Source organism: Scomber japonicus, chromosome 15, assembly GCF_027409825.1.
Source record: "Scomber japonicus isolate fScoJap1 chromosome 15, fScoJap1.pri, whole genome shotgun sequence".
Lineage (NCBI taxonomy): Eukaryota > Metazoa > Chordata > Actinopteri > Scombriformes > Scombridae > Scomber > Scomber japonicus.
Window position 1 is genome coordinate 11,787,480 of NC_070592.1, and position 23,337 is coordinate 11,810,816.

A 23,337-nucleotide genomic window follows, 5' to 3' on the forward strand; every position below is an offset into this window, starting at 1 on the left:
AGATTTAAGTTGAGTTGATGGGGTTTTTTTTGTTGCCACTTAATGTGATCAGAGAATTAAAGTTTCAGCAAGTCATCTGATAACTGAGCTGTGGCATCCATATTGGGTTTCAAGAGACATGAAGAAAGCCACTGTTGTCTTTGGTTTTAGCCAGTATTCAAGCTTTTTAGCCTGTTATCCATCAGTTTTTGGATTATTTCATACTAGATAATGGATTGATCGCTTTCCAGTATATTTAAGAATTTCTACCAAACTGATTTGTTTTGTCAGGAGTCAAAACGAATTAGTTTGATGCTTTTGTAAGATTGTTTTCATGCATATCATGAGCAGCATATGACTTCAGATTATTAGTCAGAGTCTACTGACTGTGAATACCAAATGACTAAAGGTCATAACAGTTGTGTGTATTGGGTAACAACTGATTTTAATAATAATGTTGCAATTTCTCCAAAAGTATGAGATTCTTGGATAAAAATAGTCTTCTTTTCTTTTTTTTAAACTAGTTTCATCCCTAAAAACTATTTTCTGTATCTGTAGTTTTAAAACCAAACCAAAGCAATTGAAGTGTCTGTGTCTTAACTAATAAGTCTACTTTGTTAAAGTCTATATATTCATCAGCCACCTTGATGCCTATGAATGTGTTTTGGTCCTTCAGAGTCTCTGTAGTTCCTTTGTGTGTAAAATGCTGTAGCAACTCTACTCTCCATCGGGGGTTGAGTAAAATAATCTTCCCTGCTCCTCTTCTAACCGCTCTGCCCATGTTCTCACCAGGAGAACACTATCTGAGCATGACTGAGAGTTCTCGGGCCGCTGCAGAGGCTGCATGCCTGCCTGCCTGTCTGCCTGAATAATTTAGGGGCGGGGGGGTGGGTGCTGATGTGTGAGGTGCTTGACAGGGTTTAGACTACAGTCCTACTTGTCAGGATGACTTGAGAGAAAATATTTGTATTTTTGTGTCTTCTTCTCTGTTCATATTCAAACCTCTTTCACATGTTTATCATTTCTGTTAATCAGTAATACTCAGAATGTATTTTTAAATGAGGATACCAGGATTTATAAACACTGTACATACATTGTAGTTTACATATTTCTCTTTTTACAAAAAATCTTAACTCAAGCTCCTCATAATAAGGAAAGAGTTGTCTTGATTTTCTCCATGAGAACTGACTAAACTCCATCTGACTATAATTGCTAAAGGTGGTTGAATGATCATTATTATTGCTTTACATTTCCAGTGGTTTAAAGTGATTGTAGCAGTAGAATGAAAATTGTACAGACAGCAGTCATGAAAGGATACTAAAAGGTGTAAAAATCATACCTAGTCCCCAGTCAAAATTTGAATCATGAAGAATTAATTACATATTGAAACTGAAAAAAAAATCTTGTTTGGTAAAGGATTAACTAATTGTGGTAATTTAATGAAATAAATCCTGTGTTTGACACAGCTAAAGACTTTATCTCCTCTCTGTATGTCAATTCTCTTTTCGTCTCAGGACCTCTTCTCCATCAGCTCTTACGTCTACGCCCAGAAGCCTCAGCTGGACATCCACAGTTTCGAGGGAAACTTTACAAGGGTACAGTAGCTCGCTGATGTATTTATGACCTGTAAAACCAATCTTAAACGCATGCAGATTTTTTCTATAGAAATTAGATTGACACAGAAGATGTGTATCACTGCTATGTGTTGACAAGTGGCAACAATGAGTGCTTGTGTGTCCATCTGGGCCTGTTGTTATCTCCAGCAGGCATGCCTCTTACATCACAGACAGGTCCTCCTAACTTCAGCTCCATCCATCCCATCTTGCTTGTTGCTCAGTGATTTTTTTTTTCTTTCTTTTTTTTCCCTTTTTTTTTTTTTTTTTATTAATAGCAGATTAGCGCAGCCCCCACAGAGAGGAGAGCTGCAGTACAAAGGGAGGCTTTGTGGCCCGTCTTCACTCTTGGCCACACACCAGGCTTAGTGAGCGAGCACTTCCTCCGCTCATTCATCCTCCGCGGCCTTCCTTTGCATAGCGTGTGCTTTTAGTCTGAGCAGGATGGGAAAAAAATGGGTTCCCACAGATCCACAGCAAATGAACTTACCTATTTATGAGGGTTTCTTTTTTCTTTCTTTTTTTTCTCCCCCCCTTAAGACGGATATGGTGGCTTTGTTTCTGTGGTCTTTATTGAGACCCTCTGCAGTTATGAACACCGTAGTACGATGCCAATGTCAGAGCGGTCAAGCATTCTGCAACCTGCCATTTATTTTTCATGCACCTCTTCCCATGTCTGAGTGGATTGACAGGATGTGGGTGCTTAGGTATCATAATTATCATATCAGTCGGGCAATTTGAGACGAAACTGGAGCCTTTACTCTGCACTCTTGACTCGAGTCATTTTCAGCATTCGTCTTTATTTAAGAGAGAGGGGTTAAAAAAAAAAAAAGGAGGAGGAGGGTGAAACAAGAGGCTCTCAAGGGACTTATTTATCACTGAAATCTCATCTACGTGCTCTCTGTATACTGTCTTTAAAAGGAGCCTCTATCAACATGCCAAATCTAGTGAACGTATTGATAAAGGAGCTACTGTATTGCTATAGTCTGCACAACTGTGTCAGGTGCTTGTGAAAATTAATGGCACAACAGAGCCTGGCCATTCTGGTCTGACTGTATAAACTCACTTGAATTCATTTACATCAGTTGTATGCAACTACTAACAATCTTATTTGAGGTCAATTTAGTTTGTACTAACAAAGGCTTTTTATCCATAATGGTGAATAAAATAACCACAAAAATAAAAAAAGGTATACAGACGTTCTTTTTTTGTAAAGGTTAAGTAAAGGTTTCAAATTGGGTTTAAAATCATCATTTAAACATCCATAACAATAAGTAATTCCCATATTATTTTAGAGAGGTCACTATGAATATTGAAATCCATCAATACCATCACAAAACATGTCCCTGATGTCCTCTCCTATGGACACAGCTAAAGCACAGAGCAGTTCAGTAGTGGAAGACACTCTAACTTAATCTGTATATGAGCCCTCAGATTTAAATTAAATAAAGAAGTGGAACACTAAAAATAAGTTCAGCTTCAAGTTGACTTTTGCAGATAATTTATTGTTAAACCACATTGATTTTCTTTTACTGTGTAAGAGCAAAATTCATGTCTGTCTGGTCTTAGTTTTGTTCCTCTGAGGCTACACTGGAGGACATAATACAATATTAATTGGAAGTCACTTAATTGCTGGAATAAATTCTCAACATGGAGGTATTTCCTTTTAAACAGGTAACCCTCCTCTGCCACTCGGTTTTTGGTAAGGTCTTCAACAAGGGACATGTTGAGTTATTAAGTATTCAAATGTAAAGGCAGGTTTTAAAGTAAGCACATTTTACATCTTCAAAAAGCACAGAATATTCTAGACCAGTCCTTTAACAGCAGCTAACTTATTTTAGAGTTAGATATTGATGTTACTAGAGTGTCCAACTATAGAGAATTAGCAGCCGCCCATAAAAAAAAATCTACATCCACTTGAACTACATTAGGCTAAATTATTGGAGCATGATAATGGCGGTGACTAGCTGCACTTTGATTCCGCCACAACCATACCAGCAGGTCAATTTATGTCAACGTCACACAAATTGCTAAGTTATCAATTTATTTATTTATTTATTTTTCTCCCGTAGGAAGACACAGACCCCCAAATCCACGAGAGTCTGAGCATTGAAAACACTCTGTGGGCCAGCACAGTTGTAGCATCTGGTAAGTGAACGACATTTTCATTTTGAAATCTGATGCTGATTTTCTAGACAATGCCACAAAGACACATTTACTAACCCTAACCCACTACTGCCATAGAATGTATTTATGTATAGTTTGCACCAGCTGGCATGAGGAAAGAGGGGGTTTCTGGTGCTCAGTTAACTGTTATATCTTGTCACATCCTCTTAAACACACTGACTCACATTTTATTTCAATGAAATTTGCATAGAACAAATATTTGATGGAAACAAAACTAGTCAACAGCACAAATTCATGTGGACCATCCTGATTTAAAATGATTCTGATTGATGTACTGAAGTTGTGTAGAATACAAAGGATTTATGTCACCGTACCTTCGAGAGGTTTGATTCGATACTGCAATATAGTGCCTGTTTTGTAGAAGTCTCAGAGATCCACAGTTGAGGTAATCCTCCCTTGATTCAAATGAGCGACTCCCCACAGAAAACGGTTGTGTCAGTTGAGAGTGTTTGTGACGCTCCCAGCGATGGGCATACCATTGATTTGCGGTGTTGCTCTCCCCCCCCCTGGCCTGACCTTGACCAGAAGAACAAACACACTCACTCGCACAAAAAGCCCGACTTAGACCCCTTACATCATCTTTGCTTGGGAATGTCATTGTTCCCCCGCAAGCCTCTCCTTGACAGACACTTCATTGCTTCTACAGTGGCGTCCTGGGCACTTGAACCGGGCCCAGATCACTGTGTATTCACTCTGTTACGGGCCCCAGTCCAGCTGTGACAAGAGAATTAGTCATTCGCATATTCAAATTGAAGCCCCTCTGCATGCTGAGCCGCAGACTATTTGTCACATTGTTCAATATTTCTGAAGTTAGAAGTCAACGAGAGCAATTCATCAACTTGCTCCTCAGGTCCTGTAACCTTTGCTCCCTTTTCTCGCTCTCTGTCTGTCTGAGCATCACTTTGCTAGTTTTGTTTTCGCCTCATTTTTTAACTTTCTTGCCATTTTTTATAGTTTGGGGATTTGAGGGGCAGCATTAAGGTTTATTAGTGCCTTTGCACTCCCATTAAACTCATTTAATATTAACGACTCATTAATCCTTTGTAATAAGGCCACCGTAATGAATTGGCAAATAAAGATGGCAGCATATTGATCAGGTTTTATGAGCTTCCATAGGGTGTCTGAAGGCCCTGAGAGTCTAAGCGTATTAAACTCATGGCTGTTGGGTTGAGTGGCAATGGGACAAAACTGCCTCAGCTCAGCCTTATTGTGTTTCCTCTCATGCAGTTCATCTTACTTGACCAAGATGAGTGTGTGTGCATGTGTGTGTGTGTGTGCGTGTGAGTGTGTGAGATGGTGGGGGTGAGGTTCAGTTAATGAGCAGCATTACTTTCCTTGTCTCTCTCTTTGGCAGGCACGGTGATAGGGGTGGTGATCTACACAGGCAAAGAGACCAGAAGCGTACTGAACACATCTTATGCCAAAAACAAGGTGAATACTTTGTTGTTTTTGTAATTCAACAGGAAATACTGCAAATTCTGTGATCCGTTCAAGACTTTTTGTTTGCAGATAACTTCACTGAAAGGATGTTTTTAATAACAGGATATGTGATTAAAAGGGTTAATATGTCAAATTTATATCTGAAGTGTCTCATTGCTGACAGCACTCAGTTGCTCTCCTGAGTTAATGTGTCTTTCTCTACCCCAACAGGTTTATACTGATTTAAAATGATGAAATTAATATATATACATTTTAAATGAAGATATGTTCATTTGGCATTTTTTGCAAACTTGGAAAAATTCAATATTTTTTTCCCCAAAGCATCAACATGACCCAAGCATAAACATACATGTTTTGCAAAAGCTGCAGAGGGTGAAACACCTCACACAAAGTAACATCTGTTCTAAGTACCCCTCATGCCATCTTTTTTCCCCTGCCTCTAATCACTAATCAATCACTATGGCAAGGTGGTTTTTTAACCTTGACTTTCTAGATAAAGTTAGACCTGTCAATGCAAAAGGTCAGAGCCAGTTGCTAATTAACCAGAAGGGAAATTAACTAACAGAGGATTTAAATGACATTTTCAGCAGAAAGTTAATCCTACAGAATCCCCATTGAGCGTTTTGTCCCCAGATTGAGGAGATTAATGAAAATTTGATTCTAAATATAAGATTTTACCTGGAAGATGGTTAGTAGATAGACACGGGTCAACTGATAGAGACGAGCATCAGCAGGATCTCAGAGGCAATGTTTTGGCTGCGGTGCATTTGCCACACGATGACTTTTACACACAAAGTTATCACCTACAACTGTTTGCTCCTCTAAAACACAGCAAAACACAGAGCCCCTTCCTGCCGCAGCACAGTTTTGACACCAGTGTCTTTTATTAAGAACGCTGATGTGGCCGGTCGAACGGTGGGGGCCGGTGTTTTGTGTAAGCTCGACGGCTGAGTGGAATTCAATATTTCAAGGAGATGATGTCAGAAGTGCCAATATGGAGACTGGAGATTGGCGGAGAAAGTCGATACAATGCGGCTAAAGTCGCAAGAACGTTTTGGCCTCATATAATCTGTTGTGACACCAGCCAGGACAATGCCTGCACTTGATCAATCTGACAGGACGTCAGACATGGACTCACTCTTTGTCTCAGTATTGTTAGACAGAGGTCTGTCTGAGTAAAGAGACAGAACAATGTCATTTGACAAGGAGCTGTTCTCCAATAAAGATTGTTTATTTGGAGTACATTTCCACGTTTCAATACTCTGCTCTTTCCACACGTCTCTCAAACTCTTACAGTGAGGAACCGAAAATGTAAAGTTGTTTACTAAGGTTTCGAGAATCTATTTCAGCTAGTTTAGTCTGGACCTTCTTTATTTGCCGGTGTCACAAGCACTAAACAACACACTACTTTCTGACTGAAGTCTAGATATTCTTTAGTTTTAACTTGATGAATATTCATGTCCCTTGTAATTGTAATTCTTCTTCGGACTTCACACACATGTTAAAATACAAACCACACAGGCAGATCGAATCATTCCTTTTACTTTTAATGGCTGGGAGATGAATGGAGTAAAATATGCACTTTTATTCATTGATAGCATCTTTCGGGTTGAGGTAATTGAGTCCCTTTCCCCCCTTGACTGAATGAATAATGACTTCATCTGATCCCCGGCAAGGCTTGGAAAATTTAGACTAGCCATTGTTCAAGCAGAAGGGGATCCTTTGCTTTTCAGGCATGCACTGTGGTCTCTGTCTTAATTTTTCTTCATTTTAATCCACCCAAACCCCCTATTTTTCTCAATAGCTCAACCATGAACCATGTAGTGAGGCACTGGGGTGGGGAGATACCCACCCGCTCACTCCCCTTACCCTACCCTTCTCCGCACTCTGCTACTGGGAGTTTAACAGCGACTGATAAATCAGTCACACTGGTCTCCCAGCTCTCCCCAGTCCTCAGGGGAATGGGCTTGGTGGGGGTTTAGGCAGTGGAGGAATTTTCCTGCTTTTTATATGTGCTTGCCCCCTCCTCTCCTTTTCAGACTAGTTCCTTTATTTGAGGGAGGAGAGATGTTATGTTCTGCTGTTTTTGTAAGCATGGTGCGTCAGATGAAAGCCCTCTGTGTACAGGGCTTTGCTGTGAACGCTGCCAGAAAGGGGAAGGCACTTCTTTATTTGACATCTTTTTCCCACATGCTCCATTGGCTGGGAGATACACTCGAAAAATAAAAGACAACTCTGACCCCTTTTTTTTTTTTTTTTTTTTTAAAAGCCATCTCAATACGGGAACTCTCTCTATCTTTGAGACCTTTTGACCTTCAGTTGCATTCAGGGACAATACATGAGCATGATAATATGCAGTTTGTAGTTTGTCACAAAATAGTGCCACCTCTAAACTTATTTATGCTTTACACACAGTTTGCATGAGAAAAGCCTGCAGCTAAGAATGTCTTTCATTGGCTTTGTTTTTCCTCCCCGTGTACCATATTGTAAGGTTTTGGGAGCAGATGGGGAAGTAACAAACAGTCTTCTCTAATATAGGTTGTCAGAAAAGGATTAAGATGTTCACTCTTAATCTCCAGTCTGTACCCAGGCTGTAGTAGAGGTGCAATGAAAAAAAGAAAAAAAAAAGGAGACAAATAAAAATGTAACTTTACTTTCCATTTATTCTGTAAAACATGCAAGCAACTTTTGCCCATGATCTTAAATGAAAACAACATTCAAGATGTCCACTTATTAAAATATACTCTTAAAATATTCAGTACTCGGTTCTTATATCAAAGTGCAGTATGAGGCCTGATACCTTCTTCAATTAAACATGATAGTGAATAAAACAAATAACCTGTGTCCATATAATCAAAACTTGATGATAATTTACAGACATGAACACAAGTCTTGTCATGCACCTTACTATAACAAGCCACCAAATAAATATTCACTGGGTAAAAAACGCACCAGTAACTGAAGTTAGCAGTTAGATAGTTCATTAGCTATTCTGCTGCAGCACGTTAAACAGCATGTAAACTTACCCCACTACATACATCTAAGACATCTAAGGTTCTTTTGCTGAACCGTGGTGGGCAATCCACAACTACCCAGTATTAATAAGATTTTAAAAAGTCTGTGATTCCTGATCAAGTAAAATGCATCATATTTTACTTACCGGTAATTTATCTTTATAAATAATAGCATGTTCTAACCTGCTTCAAGGAAATGAGAAGGACCATTATTTGTACCCTTTTTGACCTCTGACCTCTTGTCCTCATAGGTTGGCCTACTGGACCTGGAGCTGAACCGCCTCACTAAGGCCCTGTTCTTGGCCCAGGTGGTTCTGTCTGTGGTCATGGTAGCACTGCAAGGGTTCGTGGGCCCGTGGTTTCGCAACCTCTTCCGATTTGTTGTACTTTTCTCTTACATCATTCCCATCAGGTAATTGTTTTCAGTGACTTTCTAAATCCTTTCAAATCGTGTTGTTGTTATTTCTTTGCTATTCTGTGACCACAACCAAATAACCGTGGCCGTGCAGTGATGTTTTTTTCCAAGGAGAACATGTTTTCTCAAAATGGAAAAAATTAAAAGTACGGGAAGGAAAATGATACTTAAAATAATTGAACATCTACCATCCCTGCATTGAAACATTAGCTGTTCATGTGTTTCTTTTTCAGCTCTGTACATTGTACAAAGACACTGTTCTGACATTTTTCAGTGTTTGTTACACTTTGGCTTCTGTTTTTACTGTTATTTTGTCTGTGATGGATTATAATTTTATTGTTCCTTGTGAAGCTTGCGTGTGAATCTGGACATGGGAAAGTCGGCCTACGGCTGGATGATCATGAAGGATGAAAATATCCCGGGCACTGTTGTGAGAACCAGCACCATCCCTGAAGAACTGGGCCGGCTGGTCTATCTCCTGACGGACAAAACGGGTAAGAGTGCAAACTTGGTGAATAAAGATTACATTTAACAGTTGATTTTAGGCACTTAAGTTAAAGCTTTTATTCAAGTTGACATTCTGTGCACTATTATATTTCACATTAAAAAAGGATAAGTATGAAGGATGTGTTTTTAATTGCATAGGGTGACAGTAGGTTTTATATTCCACAGTTGTTTCTACGGTGAACTCAGAGAAACTACGAAACCCTTTGCCCAGTTTTATGCTCGGCTGCTCTACTCATGAAGCGTAGCACACATCCAATCCTCGATCATGACTGTATTTGCAAGCATACGCAACACGTTACTCTGTACAAGCCATGAATGCATATCAGGTGTTCTGTGGAATTCACTCTCTTAGAAAAGTTGAACCACAGTAACATTTCATAAGAGTCATACAAAGTGGAACCTGATGTTCCTCTGACACAGTGTATTAAAACGGAGCGCATGATAAAACAAAATAATTTAATAAACCCAATAAAAAGCACAATAAATCCTCAGAGTTTCCAGGTGCTATTTAGGCCTCCTTTGACTTCTCTCATTTCACTATCGTGGCCGAATTCTCTAATAACAAATAGCTGCTCTTTACAGATGCTAGACATCGTGTCAGAGTGACAAACTCCTGTGGTGGTCCTAACATGCCTCTTTGTCTTACACCACTGATCTAGGTAGGAATAGATTAGCTTGAGCGCCTATTTATCCAGGTTGATAGTTAAAGCACATGGAAAGAAGAACAATCAATCCATTAGAATTGGTTAACCCTGTGGCTCTTAATGTTTTTGGAAGTTAGATGCCCTCTAATCAGCTTTACGCTTTATCAGCACACATTCTGGCAACCGGCATCCATTAAACAACACCATTGCCCTCGTTTTCAAAGTTTTTTTTTTTTCTTTTAGTTCTGAACATTCACTCAGTCTTTTTTGTATGCAATGTTGTGTCTTGTGTGTTAGTTAGAGAGGACATGCAGTCCATATTGGTAATGAGATTAGGTCAATGAGAAGGCAGTCACACCACCCTGCAGGTCCCATGATGCATTGTAGGCAGTCCTGTGAGGACAAACATTGTGTTTTCACTGTGTGTATGTGCATGTGTAAGCTTTGAGGAAATTTGCTGAATACCTCAGAATATATATATTTTTTATTTACATGACACTATCTCAATTAAGACATCTGTCATGTATTTTTACCCTCACTAAATTGTCATAGAATTAACTGTATCTCACTTCACATGTTTGAGCTTAAGCTTTGAACAGAACAGATAAATTAACTGTTTGATTTGATTTTCTTATACCTAAAATTATATTTAAATGAGGAATTGAATTAGGAATTAAAATGTTATGATCTTAAAATGTTACTAGCTAGTGTGGCGGACTCACCTTAATACTGTAGGTGTATTCTTGAAAGACACATTTTGTTAGCTTTTGGTGCTTGATGGGCCCCAAATGTTGGGCTCTGATGAGAACACAAATCATTAAGTGACAATTTCTTTATGATCTGTTGGTTTGTAATGTCTCAATTTGTCTTTTGAACTGCAGGAACTCTGACACAGAATGAAATGATCTTCAAGCGGCTGCACCTGGGAACAGTATCCTATGGCATTGATACTATGGATGAAATACAGAGTCATATAATTCAGTCATATGCACTGGTGAGTCATTTTACAGTCACAGAAAAAACGTATTTACACTACACTCAGATTTTTTTGGATGCTTTTTGTGACTTTCTATTGTTTTTTATGCTATAATGATGTCGGCTGTCTTTGTCAAACATGGTCAAAGTTCCTAATCATGAGCTGAACATATGTAAAACAGTTCCCTACAAGTCAAAGGTCAGGGCTTCAGCCTGCTCTGAGCTCTTAGTTTGCTACATTACCTCTATTTCCTACTCATGGTGACATCAGATTGTTTCTGTATGTCTACAAATGGTCGTCTCTTCTGTAGCCTTTGTTGCTAAGGTTGTTCCACAGGTTGTTCATGTGGTCCACTTCCATATTTCAGATCGGATTCAGTCTCAAACATGTACAAATATATGTGAGAAGTTTCTATTTTGAGTAAAGAACGAAAAAAAGGAGTGAAATCCTGCTACTGCTCTTTTGTTATGTAGCCTCCCGAACCTGTGGAAGTCAGCTTAGATGTGGCTTCCTTAAACTAACCAATCAGAGCAGGGTTGTCTCATCGGCAGGGGGACCTAAAGAGACATGAGCTAAAGTAGTCTATTTCAAACAGAGGCTGAACTGAGGAGTTGACAAGGGCCAGTATAAGATAAATGAGGAGTTTTTTGAACTGTAAATCTGTGAAGCTACTCTAGTGGAATCCAAAAAATAAATATAAAGCTGGAAATGAGCATAATGGGTCCCCTTTTAAATGTTCCAGTAGAGCCTCACAATGTAAATATAGAACAGGAAATGTGCATGATACGCCCCCTTCAAATGTTATAAAATATAGATGACAAGCTATGTAACACTGGCCCGAACCAAACAGAACAAAGCAAAATTTGTCACTTACAATATGAGATTCCAGTTGGATGATAGAATACCAATATGCACCATATTTCACCATATAGATGTTCCTGCCTATTCCCTCCTCTCCATGTACATTGGTTTAATCATTTTTTTATATTTAGCTAAGGATAAGTTTTCCAGGAAGGAAGCCCATATTGTTCATTCATCATGTGGTGTCCCTGAGCGACTCCCTGTACTGTAAGCAAGTGTTTTCCTCACTGGGTGGCTCAGATCTGGCTGCGGTCTTGACAGAATGATATTGTTTGCTCTCAGCCAGCTCCAAACAGCTGGTCGGTACTGAAACCATCTGCCCCACACCCTTATGTGTAATCTCAGCTAATGAAAAATGACTAGTCCTTTTTAGCGCTACGCAGCCAAAGCAGGACTAAGCAGTAATGCCTCTATCCAGCTGAGTTTTACTATGATACTTTTTGTTTTTAACCTTTTTTTTTTTTTTTTTACTATTGATATAATTCAAGTCTGCTCTCACAGTGACATGTAAAATATACACTCACATACACACAGTGGGGCTACATTTAGCATTTATATGCTGTATTAAATGGTTTGCTGCACATTATAACACTGTTGTAATCAGGTATTTGGATGGTTATGATATAATTGGTTATTCATGTATATAAATATAACTCATATGAAACATCCATAAGAAATGTTTTAATACTTAATGTTTGATAACATGATTAATGATCAGTTAAAACACTTCTATAAAGAGTTTGAAACTGGTTATTTGTACATGCGTGTGAATAGCTCATAGATGCTTTATAACACCAGGATTTATTCATGTGTATAATGTTTATTTTACTGCAGCTGTGTTATCAAGCATGTAATAATTTCAAAGAAAGGGTTGTAGTTGTAGATAAAAATATACATATCGAGTATAAAGAGCCTTTCAAATAGATTATAGCATGTTATAAAGCAGTTATTAATAGTGAGTAATATACTACTAATACTGTTGAGAGGTTAAAATAAAATATTGTCTCATATGCATATTATTACATAATAAGTATCTAAAAGTTGACAAGGTATCTAATTGAACAGTGTTGTTGGACTAGTTGATAACCTCTAATCACACTAATATAACGACATAACCTAATGATCTCTGCATATGTCTCTCATTTGCTCTTGATGAAGGTTGTCATTTTGTGTCCTTACTGTACTCCCCCCGCCATCCCATTGCCCCTCCTTTCCTGCCTGGCAGCACTGAAGGTTAATAATATGCCAAAATCAAATGCTTCAGTAGAGCGCGTCGCCTCTGTCAAATGCAGCTGGCACAGTGGGCTGTCTGCCTGCTCGCAAGTTACCGCACAGTTAAATTGATGGTTGATGTCAAAACAGCGGAGCACATAAAAGGCCCTCAAGCCAGATATGACACGATAAAGACGGTGATACACCACTTCCCCTCGCTGTGTCATTTAGTGTGTCATTTAGGGTGTCAGAGTGAATTGGCTGCAAGTGTGGGATTAAATTAAATCTATGTCTATCATGTGCAAGTATCTCATAGCTTTTAATGTGAAATACAATATCTGGATCTGAAGGGGTTTAGTAATATTGTTCATGTCCAATTTTTAGAAATTGGTACTAACTGGAAATGTTATTTATTGGTAGTTTATTTAATCAAGTTTGTTTTTTTGACTGTTTCTCTTGTTCCTCTTAGTCTCGTATAAGAATTGATGTGTAAGCATTTAGGAAACAATAAAATGATTAGAGTCAAATACACTCAATTCATATAAATCATAGATGAATTTATGATTTTTTTTGAAGTCTCACATTATTTATTTTGATGTCAGGTGACCTCCCAGCCCTCCAATGGTAGCACCAGTGGCTCAACACCATCCCGGAAGACCCAGACATCGTGCCCGAAGGTCCGCAAGAGTGTCAGCAGCCGCATCCATGAGGCTGTGAAGGCGATCGCCTTGTGTCACAATGTCACGCCTGTCTACGAATCACACGCTGGCGTGAACGGAGAGACGGAGTCAGCCGAAGCCGATCAGGACTTCAGCGATGACAACCGCACCTACCAGGCCTCCAGTCCTGATGAGGTAATTATGGGCTAAAATGTACGATTTTTTTTAGCATGTTCAATCGGGGGTTAGGGTTAGGGTTAAAGGGTTAGGGTTAAAAACATTATTCCCATTGCTCGCTTTTATTTTCAAAGTACTTTTTAGCAAAGCACTGAATGCCAAACTTACTGCTACACTCAAAAAAATCTCGGATTTGACAAAATTGATAAAATATTTGCAACCTGTCACTGTGTGTATACTGTATCTCTGAATATGCTGTAAGAGAGAATTCACTTTTCACATGATGTAACATATTGAAAAAGGTTTCCAGTCAGGTTTTGTTGAGGGTTTGTGGACACGATTGGTACTTGGATCAGTTGTTAAGACTTAACTTCATCCAGATCTAGTATTTCTTTCTTCCAGTGTTTTTTATTTCCTGCCATATGCTATTTTCAAACCAGAGAGACAAACCAGAGCCCGTAATGAAGGTCACACCTTTGCAAGTTTTTGACAGCTGTTAAATATTAATCGTTTTACTTTTATGTTCCTTCCTCTGCCGCTCTGGCTGAAGAACGAACAGACCTCCTCGACAGTTTCCTCCCGGTCTTAATGTTTTATTGGCGATGCTGCTAAATAACCCTTGTTGGTCATAATAGTCATTTCATGAAGCGAAAGTCAGAGGTCATGAACTCGTAGTAGAGGTTAAGCCATTTAACCATCTGTATTTGCTCCCTGAGAATTTACTGCTCGAACTGAAGGAAGAATGCAGCACAAAAACGATCCCCAAATGCAAATCCATAGCTTCCTTTCCTCTGGCTGTTTCTCTGTGTAAGCCAAGAGATGTAGTGTTTATGACTGAGGGTGCAGCCAAGCTTTTTATATATAGACCTTGATTTTATTAATAGAGAAGTATAATTAGAATACTGTTGATAATTGAATGCGAGGATCACATGGAAAGATTTTTGATCTGGAGTAGTTTGACAGCTATTTAAAGAGGTGTTAATGTATATTGAAGGGGAGCTAATCTTCCCATACACACACACATACAGGTTAAAACCGTTGGCATGTTTATTACCCATGACATGTGAGGCTTCGTAAAGCCTTTGTGGGACTTGCATACTTTGTGTCGTATTCTCAGCCAAGTCCAGCAATCAAAATGAAGATAAAAAGGCTGCGAAAGATAAATCTCAGTTTTCCATTTTGCCTGTGTGTCCTCCCGGAGTTGATGTATATATTTATTTATATCCCTGCTCACTCCCTGCTCTATCTCTCCCCCTCTCCATTGTCTCACACTGCTTGGATTGATCAATATTTAATTTTCTCTCAGAGACGATGAGAGGTGGAGGTCTGTGATTGTTGGTGGAGCTCTCCCTTCCCCTTCTACTATATTCTTTGTTCTTCCCCTGTCCTTTTATTTATCTCTCTCTTCCTCTCCCTCTCTCTCTTTCTCTTGTCTCCTCGGTCTCATTGACTACAGCATCAGATCTTGGCCACTGAACCTCTGTTAGCGACAGTTTGTTTGGCCCTGGCTCTGTGCTCGGCCTGTCTAATATAATGAGGCGTCATTAAGGAGATGAAGTGGGTTGGCCACCAAGGTCAGAACAGGGGTCATCTGACCTGCTGGTCAGCCATGCTATGAACAGCATCCTTGTTTGACCTTTGATCCTTGTAATATCAGACAAGAGCATTTTACTGTGGTGTTTAATGACTGCCATGTCCAAGAAAGAGGATGCTTCATCATTTTGAGTTGGATGTAACTGGCAGCTTCAGTGACTGTATGAGACATATGAACCATGAGGGAGGAAAACTGTCTCTTGTATATGTAAATAAAGTGGCTGGACCTGACAGTTACCTTTTTTAAAAAGTGATCGCAAAGCTAGCAGCCAGGAGTTTTATGATTACCCAAACTGACAAAAATAGTGCCATGTTTTAATAATTCATAATGGACTGATAATCATCCTGTGCATATGGAGCCCATATGTTGATAATGATGGTTCGATGTGAAAAATTCTTTAAGACGTGATCATATGGGCAATGTGCCACACTGTCATAAAATTGATTTCACTAAGATGTGACTAAGCTTCCCATATTAAATGATTTTAGATTTGAGTATTTACAAAGTAATCTATTAGAATAGCTAATTAAAGTACGTTTTTGATCTAGAGGGATAGAAAATGGCTGAGACGGATTCTTTCAAGGAGTGTTTAATAGTGTTGGAAATTAGGGATAGCCTAATTTTAAGTACTCATATAAAATGTGTCATGCTCATGATCATGCTTTATTTAAGTTTGACGTTAGTATCATGTTGTAGGTTATTTTCTAACTTTTATTTAAAGTGCATAATCACAAGTGTCTCAATGCATATATTAAAAAGAAGATAATGTTGTGAAATTCATAAATCTGATGTTAAAGGGTTTTCACCAGACCTTTTTAATCCCAAGGATTCAAAGAGGATGAAGGACATAGCGTTTTACATACACAGGTTAAGTCATTGCCAACAGGTACAACTAGACTGCACAAAGGGGTTGACTGTGATCCATATACACTGTTACTGTTGACCGCTAACCTCAGTTGAAGCAGAATTTACTGTTGGAGGCTTTCATAAAACAAGCATACACACACACGCACATATGCACACACATTTTTGATAAAGGGAAACTGTTAAAAAGAGATCCAAACAAAAAATGTGTCAAAATATCCCAAAATTAATTCAGCCCTTGAGTGTTTCCCCTTATATTATATGTGACATCAGAGGAGGAGATTTTTACTGTTAAGGGTCCATTTTCATCATGACATGCTTTAGCTGCTGTTCATTTTAAAGACAGTCTGCCATTGTGATTTACATGATCACTAGAACATTGTGAACACAGTTGAAATGATTGATCGGGTTGTTTAATCCAGTCTGCCATTGTCGTAAAGTAGTCAGCAGCAGTCTTTTCTATTACTGTCGTAACACATGATTCACATGCAGTTTGTATCAAAGTTGACAAAGCTTTAAATAGTTTTTGTAGAGCTGTTAAAGTAGATTGAAGCGCTAAGGTTAGGTTCCTCAGCACATGCTGTGTGTTCCAGTGTTATGCGTAGCTATGTACACCCTCACACACACACACACACACACACACACACACACACACACACACACACACACACACACACACACACACACACACACACATACACACACATACACACACAGGATAATGACACACAGATGTGTGTTAAGTAAATATAGGCAGCCCTTTTTACGGAGCTCAAAGGGGGAGCAGGAGAAATGATGGGGTATTAACAGGAAGTTCCAATTTGTAGGTCAGAGTATAATAACAACCTTTGAGTGAGCAAATTGAAAATGAACCCATTGAGAATTGAGTCGTGTGCAGCTGAACGCTCACTTGGGGGCCACAGTTCCTGCTGAGGAGAAAAAGAGGAAAGAGAAACAGAAAAACACTTATCTAGAGCTGAATGAGAAGAGCCCTGCTGCTCTGAAGATACCCAAACTCTCTGATGTCTTGTCTTTCCACTGCAAGTGAAAGTAGATGATCAACTGATGGTCATCCTTATATATAAGTCAAATGTTTTTGATAGATAGATAGATAGATAGATAGATAGATAGATAGATAGATGCAGTGGGTAGGAAGGAGCTTTTTGTAGTTCTTTGATAGAGACCGATTTCAACATAAATGAAAAAATATGTAGTTTTAAGTCCCATAATTTTGTTGAATCAATTCTCACAATCTAAGACTGTGCTTTGTGTCACTAAATCACACTTATTGCAAAGCCAGACTTATAAGCATGAATACTGTGCTAAAATGCATCCAAATGTGTAGAGAATGCAGTTTTTTTCCATCTTCTCCATAGGACCAATAAGTTGAACACTAAATAAAATCTAAATCTTTATGCTCATCTACGCTTCTCCTCAGGTGGCGCTGGTGCGGTGGACCGAGAGCGTCGGCCTGACCCTGGTGAACAGAGACCTGACCTCCCTGCAGCTGAAGACTCCTTCAGGACAGATTCTCTCTTTCTACATCCTGCAGATCTTTCCCTTCACCTCAGAGAGCAAAAGGATGGGCATCATCGTCAGGGTGTGGACCTTCTCTATAACAAAATGATGTGTTAATTCTGTGTGGTCTCATGTTTCTTTGGTTTGTGGTTATAGATGCGTGGTCAGTCGTATAGATGCAATACATTTTTCTACCTTAATATCCCTTAAAACCAGACTTTTTTTTTACTTTAGTGGATTTAATGTCATAAAGATTGATTGATCTTTAGTACCCAGACATATCTGCGTGTGTACATTAAACTGATGAATGTTTATGCTGTAAATCTACATTTAATAGTTCAGGATGACTAATTGTCTTTTTTGTAATTTGATTTAGGAGGAGTCAACGGGGGACATCACTTTCTACATGAAAGGCGCTGATGTTGCTATGGCGAGCATTGTACAATATAACGATTGGTTGGAGGAAGAGGTAAAGACTCCATCATGAGAATAACAAATTAACCTCAAAAAGACTACAAATCCCAGATTTCTGGGCGCAGCAAAAACTCCTTGAACAGCTGCCTTTTTTCAGAAATACAGCAGTAGAGCATCTGATGTATCTAATAGCTACAGAGAAAGTGATTAACATCTTTTAAATAGTTATTCATTAATTTTCCATACCGCTTATCCTCTAAATGGTTGTAGGGGGTCTGTAGCCAATCCCAGCTGACATTGGGCAAGAGGAGGGGTACACCCTAGTCCATCAAAGGGGTATAACGTATAGTAGACAAACAACCATTCACAATTACGGGCAATTTAGAGTGACCAATTAACCTAAAATGCATGCAAGCTGAGTTACCCAAGAGAACCCATGCAGGAATTACCCAAGAGAACCCATGCAGGCAGGAGGAGAACATGTAAACTTCACACAGATTATTATGTCAGCCAATAATTGCACGTGATGAAAGTACAAAAACGGAACACAATAAAAAAACTTGTTCCAATACTGCCTGCAATATTTAAATCTCATCTGCTGCCTAACCCTAACCCAGAGTGAACTGTAAACAGTGAGGCTGATATCAATGGGGTAAAATTTCAAACTGTAATGCTGGATGTTGTTTCATGGGAACCCCTCATGTGGATCCCACACAGGAATGGCAGACTCCACTAGTAACAATGGCGCCGGCTAAATATAGATGTAATTACACAATATAAATATATTGAGTGGCTACTGCTTGAAAAAAACTGACCTAAATCTTGTCAAGTACAGGGTTTGGTTTTATAAAAAATCTTCAGGGTTATTTAAATAATCTTTTAGTAACACTATTGATGCTTATTTGCTCACTTGAAATGAACCAAGGGTTAACAACATATTAATATAGGAGTAGTTGCTCATAGCAGTAGACTTTTGGTACGATAACCTTCGGTAATGAGGACATTCATGGGGAGATCAACAGGCTGTGGCTACACCAGTTTGGTGGTCGAAGGTCTTGTGTGCATATGTTCATAATTATATTGGCATTATTGAGTCATTTACCACCGGGGGCAGCTTTTGATTTAATTAGTGACCTAGATAAAGTTGAAGTAATTACAGTATGTCATATTCTCGAACAATGGTGCTAATGATGTCCTGTTGGCTGTAATATCCCGCTGTCAAATCAGTCGGCGCTACAGTTACTCTGCTTGTCAATAACCAATCAACTGGGCAGATTCGCCCCATTGGTGTTTCATATCAAAAATGAACCGCCATCCATCCCTTTGTTTTAATGTGTCCTCTAAATTTCACCACAGGCTATGTTATTCACTATTGATTTATTTTGGTGTTGGTAACAATATGCATCTATTGACTGTACTGTACACAGTGTACAGCTGCTCTGAAAGAATAGATGATTTGTCCTATATTTAATTAAGATTTTAGATTTAGATTTGTCTTAGAAAAACATATCGCTTCGATTATTTGGTTATTCTAACCAAAATGTTTACATTTGGACCACAAATAAAGCTTTAGAAAAAAATGTAATACATAATTCTCAACAATGTTTTCTCCTTTCTCTCAGTGTGGGAACATGGCCAGAGAGGGTCTGAGAACGCTGGTGGTGGCCAAGAAGAGTCTGTCTGAGGAGCAGTATCAGGACTTTGAGGTATGGATGAACACTACTCTATGTACTGTATATACCTCATATCCTTTACTCCATTCTCCTTAAATTAATCTCTCTATTTGTATTTTGGAATTGGAACTAGAGCTGATAAATCAACATTAGGACTGCTAATAATGTGGGATTATATCTTTAATGTAGTTTTTTTTTTTTTTTTACATACTTTCCAAAATGAAAAAATAAGAAACACAACATAGGCTTCACAAAAATATTATTCATCATACAAATCTAAGCATAAGCAGGGGGTAGCCATCCTGATTCACAATAAGATCTTTTGAACAGACAAATTAACAGAATGATAAAGAGGGCAGATTTATTCTGTTTAGTGGAACAATAAATGAAATAAACTGAAATCACCCTACTTAACGTTTATGCTCCTCAAGGAAGTGACCTAAAAATCCAGTAATTCAGTCTTTATATGTTGAGGAGATCTGAACATACATCTACAACCAAAATATATGGATATATGGAGAGAAATGCAAGGCAGCACACATACTACTCCTCACTTGGTTTACACCAGAATTGACTGCTTCATTATTTTTAGTAAAGATAGGTCAAGGATCAGTGACTCAGGTATTGGAACGATAGATCTAAGTGACCATGCTCCGATATATATTACAATCAATTACAATCAATTTGGAGAACTGCCGAAGAAACACAACATGGAGATTTAATTTGGGCCTTCTTAATGAGCATTCATTTAAAAAAGCAAATGAGTAATGAAATTCAAGTGTACATAATAGAAAATGATAACAGAGAGATTTCACCGCCTATGATATGGAAGCAGCCACGGTTGTCCTAAGAGGCTGAAGATCAAAAAAAGGGTCCAGAGTGCAGAAATAACTAAAAGAATTTAAATACTAATAGATTAAAAGCTAACATATCACCAGGAACAGAGACTGCCCTTACTTGGAAAGAGGCTATCATATCTATTACACCTAAAGAGGGAAAAGATAAGACTGAATGTGGGTCATACAGGTTGATTTCGATCCTTAATGTTAATTAGAGATGAGAGGATTTATACACGTGTCACACACAAGATAATATAAGAAACACTTTATATATTATGGATCATATACAACAACATAAGGAAGAGGTGATGATACGAATAAAGTTTATATGTATCTTTCTATCTTGGATGTCAAAATATCTCACTGTAACATGTATGCAACTGTGTGAAGCCAAACTGCTACATGCATTTTAATTTATTTTTCCATTTACCTCTCCCTCTCTGGATGATGTATAGTTAGTTCATCTTGGTGACTGAGACTGAGAGACTATATTTTTGGTACTAAATAAATCCTTAGTATTTTTTAAAATATACTTTACATTTTTTCTCATTGCATACTGTCTGTGGAAGTAATAATAATGCACTTTGAAATAAAAAAAATGTAAAACAAAGAAAAGGAAAATTGTGTCACTATTACCAGCCCCATTCAAAACATAACTCTCCCTTTCTTGTTTCCTCCCTCAGGATAGAAACAGTTTTGTTGACAGCATTATTCAACATTTTTCTTCATTATTCCCTGTTTTATTCATTTTTTGCTGTCTATGAACAAATTAAATTCTCTACTTCTCCGTTTCTTCACCCCACCGATCCCCCCTATCTTCCTTCGTCATCTGTGTGCAGAACCGCTACAACCAGGCGAAGCTGAGTATCCACGACCGAGGCCTGAAGGTCGCAGCGGTCGTTGAGAGCCTTGAGAGGGAGATGGAGCTTCTGTGTCTGACTGGTGTAGAAGACCAGCTACAAGCAGACGTCAGGCCCACGCTGGAGCTGCTGAGGAACGCTGGCATCAAGGTCAGCAAGCAAATTGAACACTGGTGTATACTGATTTTTGGCTGGTCATCTACCACCACTGAGACTTTGAAATATACTGTAACCAGCAACACACAAAAGGAGGAGATGGTAATCTTTCTTTGACACAAGCAAACAGTATTAATAATGCCAGTAGATTTAAAATATTAGTAAAGATAAGGAAGGATTGAGACCATACTTAAATCCATAGAACAGCACTCTTAAATGCTTCATCTCACATGTCTTGTGTTTAGATCTGGATGTTGACTGGGGACAAGCTTGAAACGGCTACATGCATCGCCAAAAGCTCCCATTTGGTCTCCAGAAGCCAAGACATCCATGTTTTCAGACCGGTACGCTGTTTCACTTCCTCTCTGTCCCAGAGCTTTGTAATCATGATGCGCCTACTTAATGGGAGATAAAAAGCCTAAATGTTCTCATGGCTAATTGTATTGTGTGGCTCTCGAGCAGGTCTCAAACCGAGGAGAGGCCCATCTGGAGCTCAACGCCTTCAGAAGGAAACATGACTGTGCTCTGGTCATCTCTGGAGACTCCTTAGAGGTACTACAACACAGTGCAGCACACAGGGACGGTTCCTTGAACAACAGATGATGCTGTGGATGCAGCCAAATAGGCAAAGAGAGAATAAAAACGTCAACCTCAGCCAAAACTAACACTTTGGAGTTCAACCAAGGCCTTGAGGATGAGTAGAGGGAAAAGAATCACACAAAAAAAACATCAGCATTTTGTTATGAGACAGAACAATCTGAAGCTTTGCAACAAGGGCTAAGAGTTTATAACACCTCTGCAGGATATGTATTTTCAATTGGACTTAAACAATGAGCTTCTCTAACTGAGCAATATATAGAAAGAAAATCTATAAATAATCCACAACTTTTAGTATCCAGTAAACTATATTTTGTGTCTTTATTTCTGTGGTGTTGCAGGTGTGTTTGAAGTATTACGAGCATGAATTTGTGGAGCTGGCGTGTCAGTGTCCAGCGGTGGTCTGCTGTCGCTGCTCCCCGACTCAGAAGGCCCAGATTGTCACCCTCCTCCAGCAGCACACAGCCAACAGGACTTGTGCCATAGGTGAGTGTTGACAGGAAGTTTGTTTGGCTCCAATCCACAGACAGCGTGGGAAATTCTGTTGTTCCTCCAGAGAGGAAAAGTTAGACAATGTGTAACACAATCTATCAGACAGTTTAATTTAATAGGAAGTCCAATGGATGGTGGATTGGTTACTGCTGATGAAGTGCCTCTGAGGTAGACACAGTATTCACCTGTTGCTAAACTTCAGTTGTAATTATTTAACTGAACTGATCATTTATATTAACACATGCACAAAAACTGCAGTATATTACTTCCTGTAGCCACAAGATGGCAGTCAAAGCTTGCTAAGAGTAGCACTTACAGTCCCTCCATCTGCTACTTGTGTAACTACATGCATATATTGAAAACATCATGTTGCTGTTTTTATTATTTTAATGTATGTTTCTGTTCTCTGACAGGTGATGGGGGAAATGATGTTAGTATGATCCAGGCTGCAGACTGTGGTATTGGAATAGAAGGAAAGGTAAAGAGTTTCATAAGTGAACCAGTGACCACAAAGCTTCATTATGACCTCAAGTGTTTTCCTGCATTAGGGCTCGTAACTTGACGTAGGCTAAGGAACTCTTATATGTCTTGAATAAACATATTAAGTGCTTAGTTCATTAAGTAGTGAAATTTAAGTACTTGAAAG

General features: G+C 38.8%; 1 protein-coding gene across 2 annotated transcripts in view; it reads left to right on the plus strand.

The window, feature by feature from the left end:
- Positions 1-23,337, plus strand: part of atp9b (ATPase phospholipid transporting 9B) — a 45,115-nt gene that overhangs the window by 16,044 nt on the left and 5,734 nt on the right. For both annotated transcript variants that reach the window (XM_053334288.1, XM_053334289.1), the window contains 15 exons: positions 1,494-1,574; positions 3,665-3,740; positions 5,134-5,210; positions 8,485-8,645; positions 9,000-9,142; positions 10,681-10,793; positions 13,451-13,702; positions 17,581-17,742; positions 18,037-18,129; positions 19,697-19,780; positions 21,426-21,596; positions 21,848-21,946; positions 22,065-22,154; positions 22,541-22,685; positions 23,105-23,169. In XM_053334288.1, the coding sequence (XP_053190263.1) occupies positions 1,494-1,574; positions 3,665-3,740; positions 5,134-5,210; positions 8,485-8,645; positions 9,000-9,142; positions 10,681-10,793; positions 13,451-13,702; positions 17,581-17,742; positions 18,037-18,129; positions 19,697-19,780; positions 21,426-21,596; positions 21,848-21,946; positions 22,065-22,154; positions 22,541-22,685; positions 23,105-23,169 (1,812 nt within the window). The remainder of the gene's footprint in view (positions 1-1,493; positions 1,575-3,664; positions 3,741-5,133; positions 5,211-8,484; positions 8,646-8,999; positions 9,143-10,680; positions 10,794-13,450; positions 13,703-17,580; positions 17,743-18,036; positions 18,130-19,696; positions 19,781-21,425; positions 21,597-21,847; positions 21,947-22,064; positions 22,155-22,540; positions 22,686-23,104; positions 23,170-23,337) is intronic.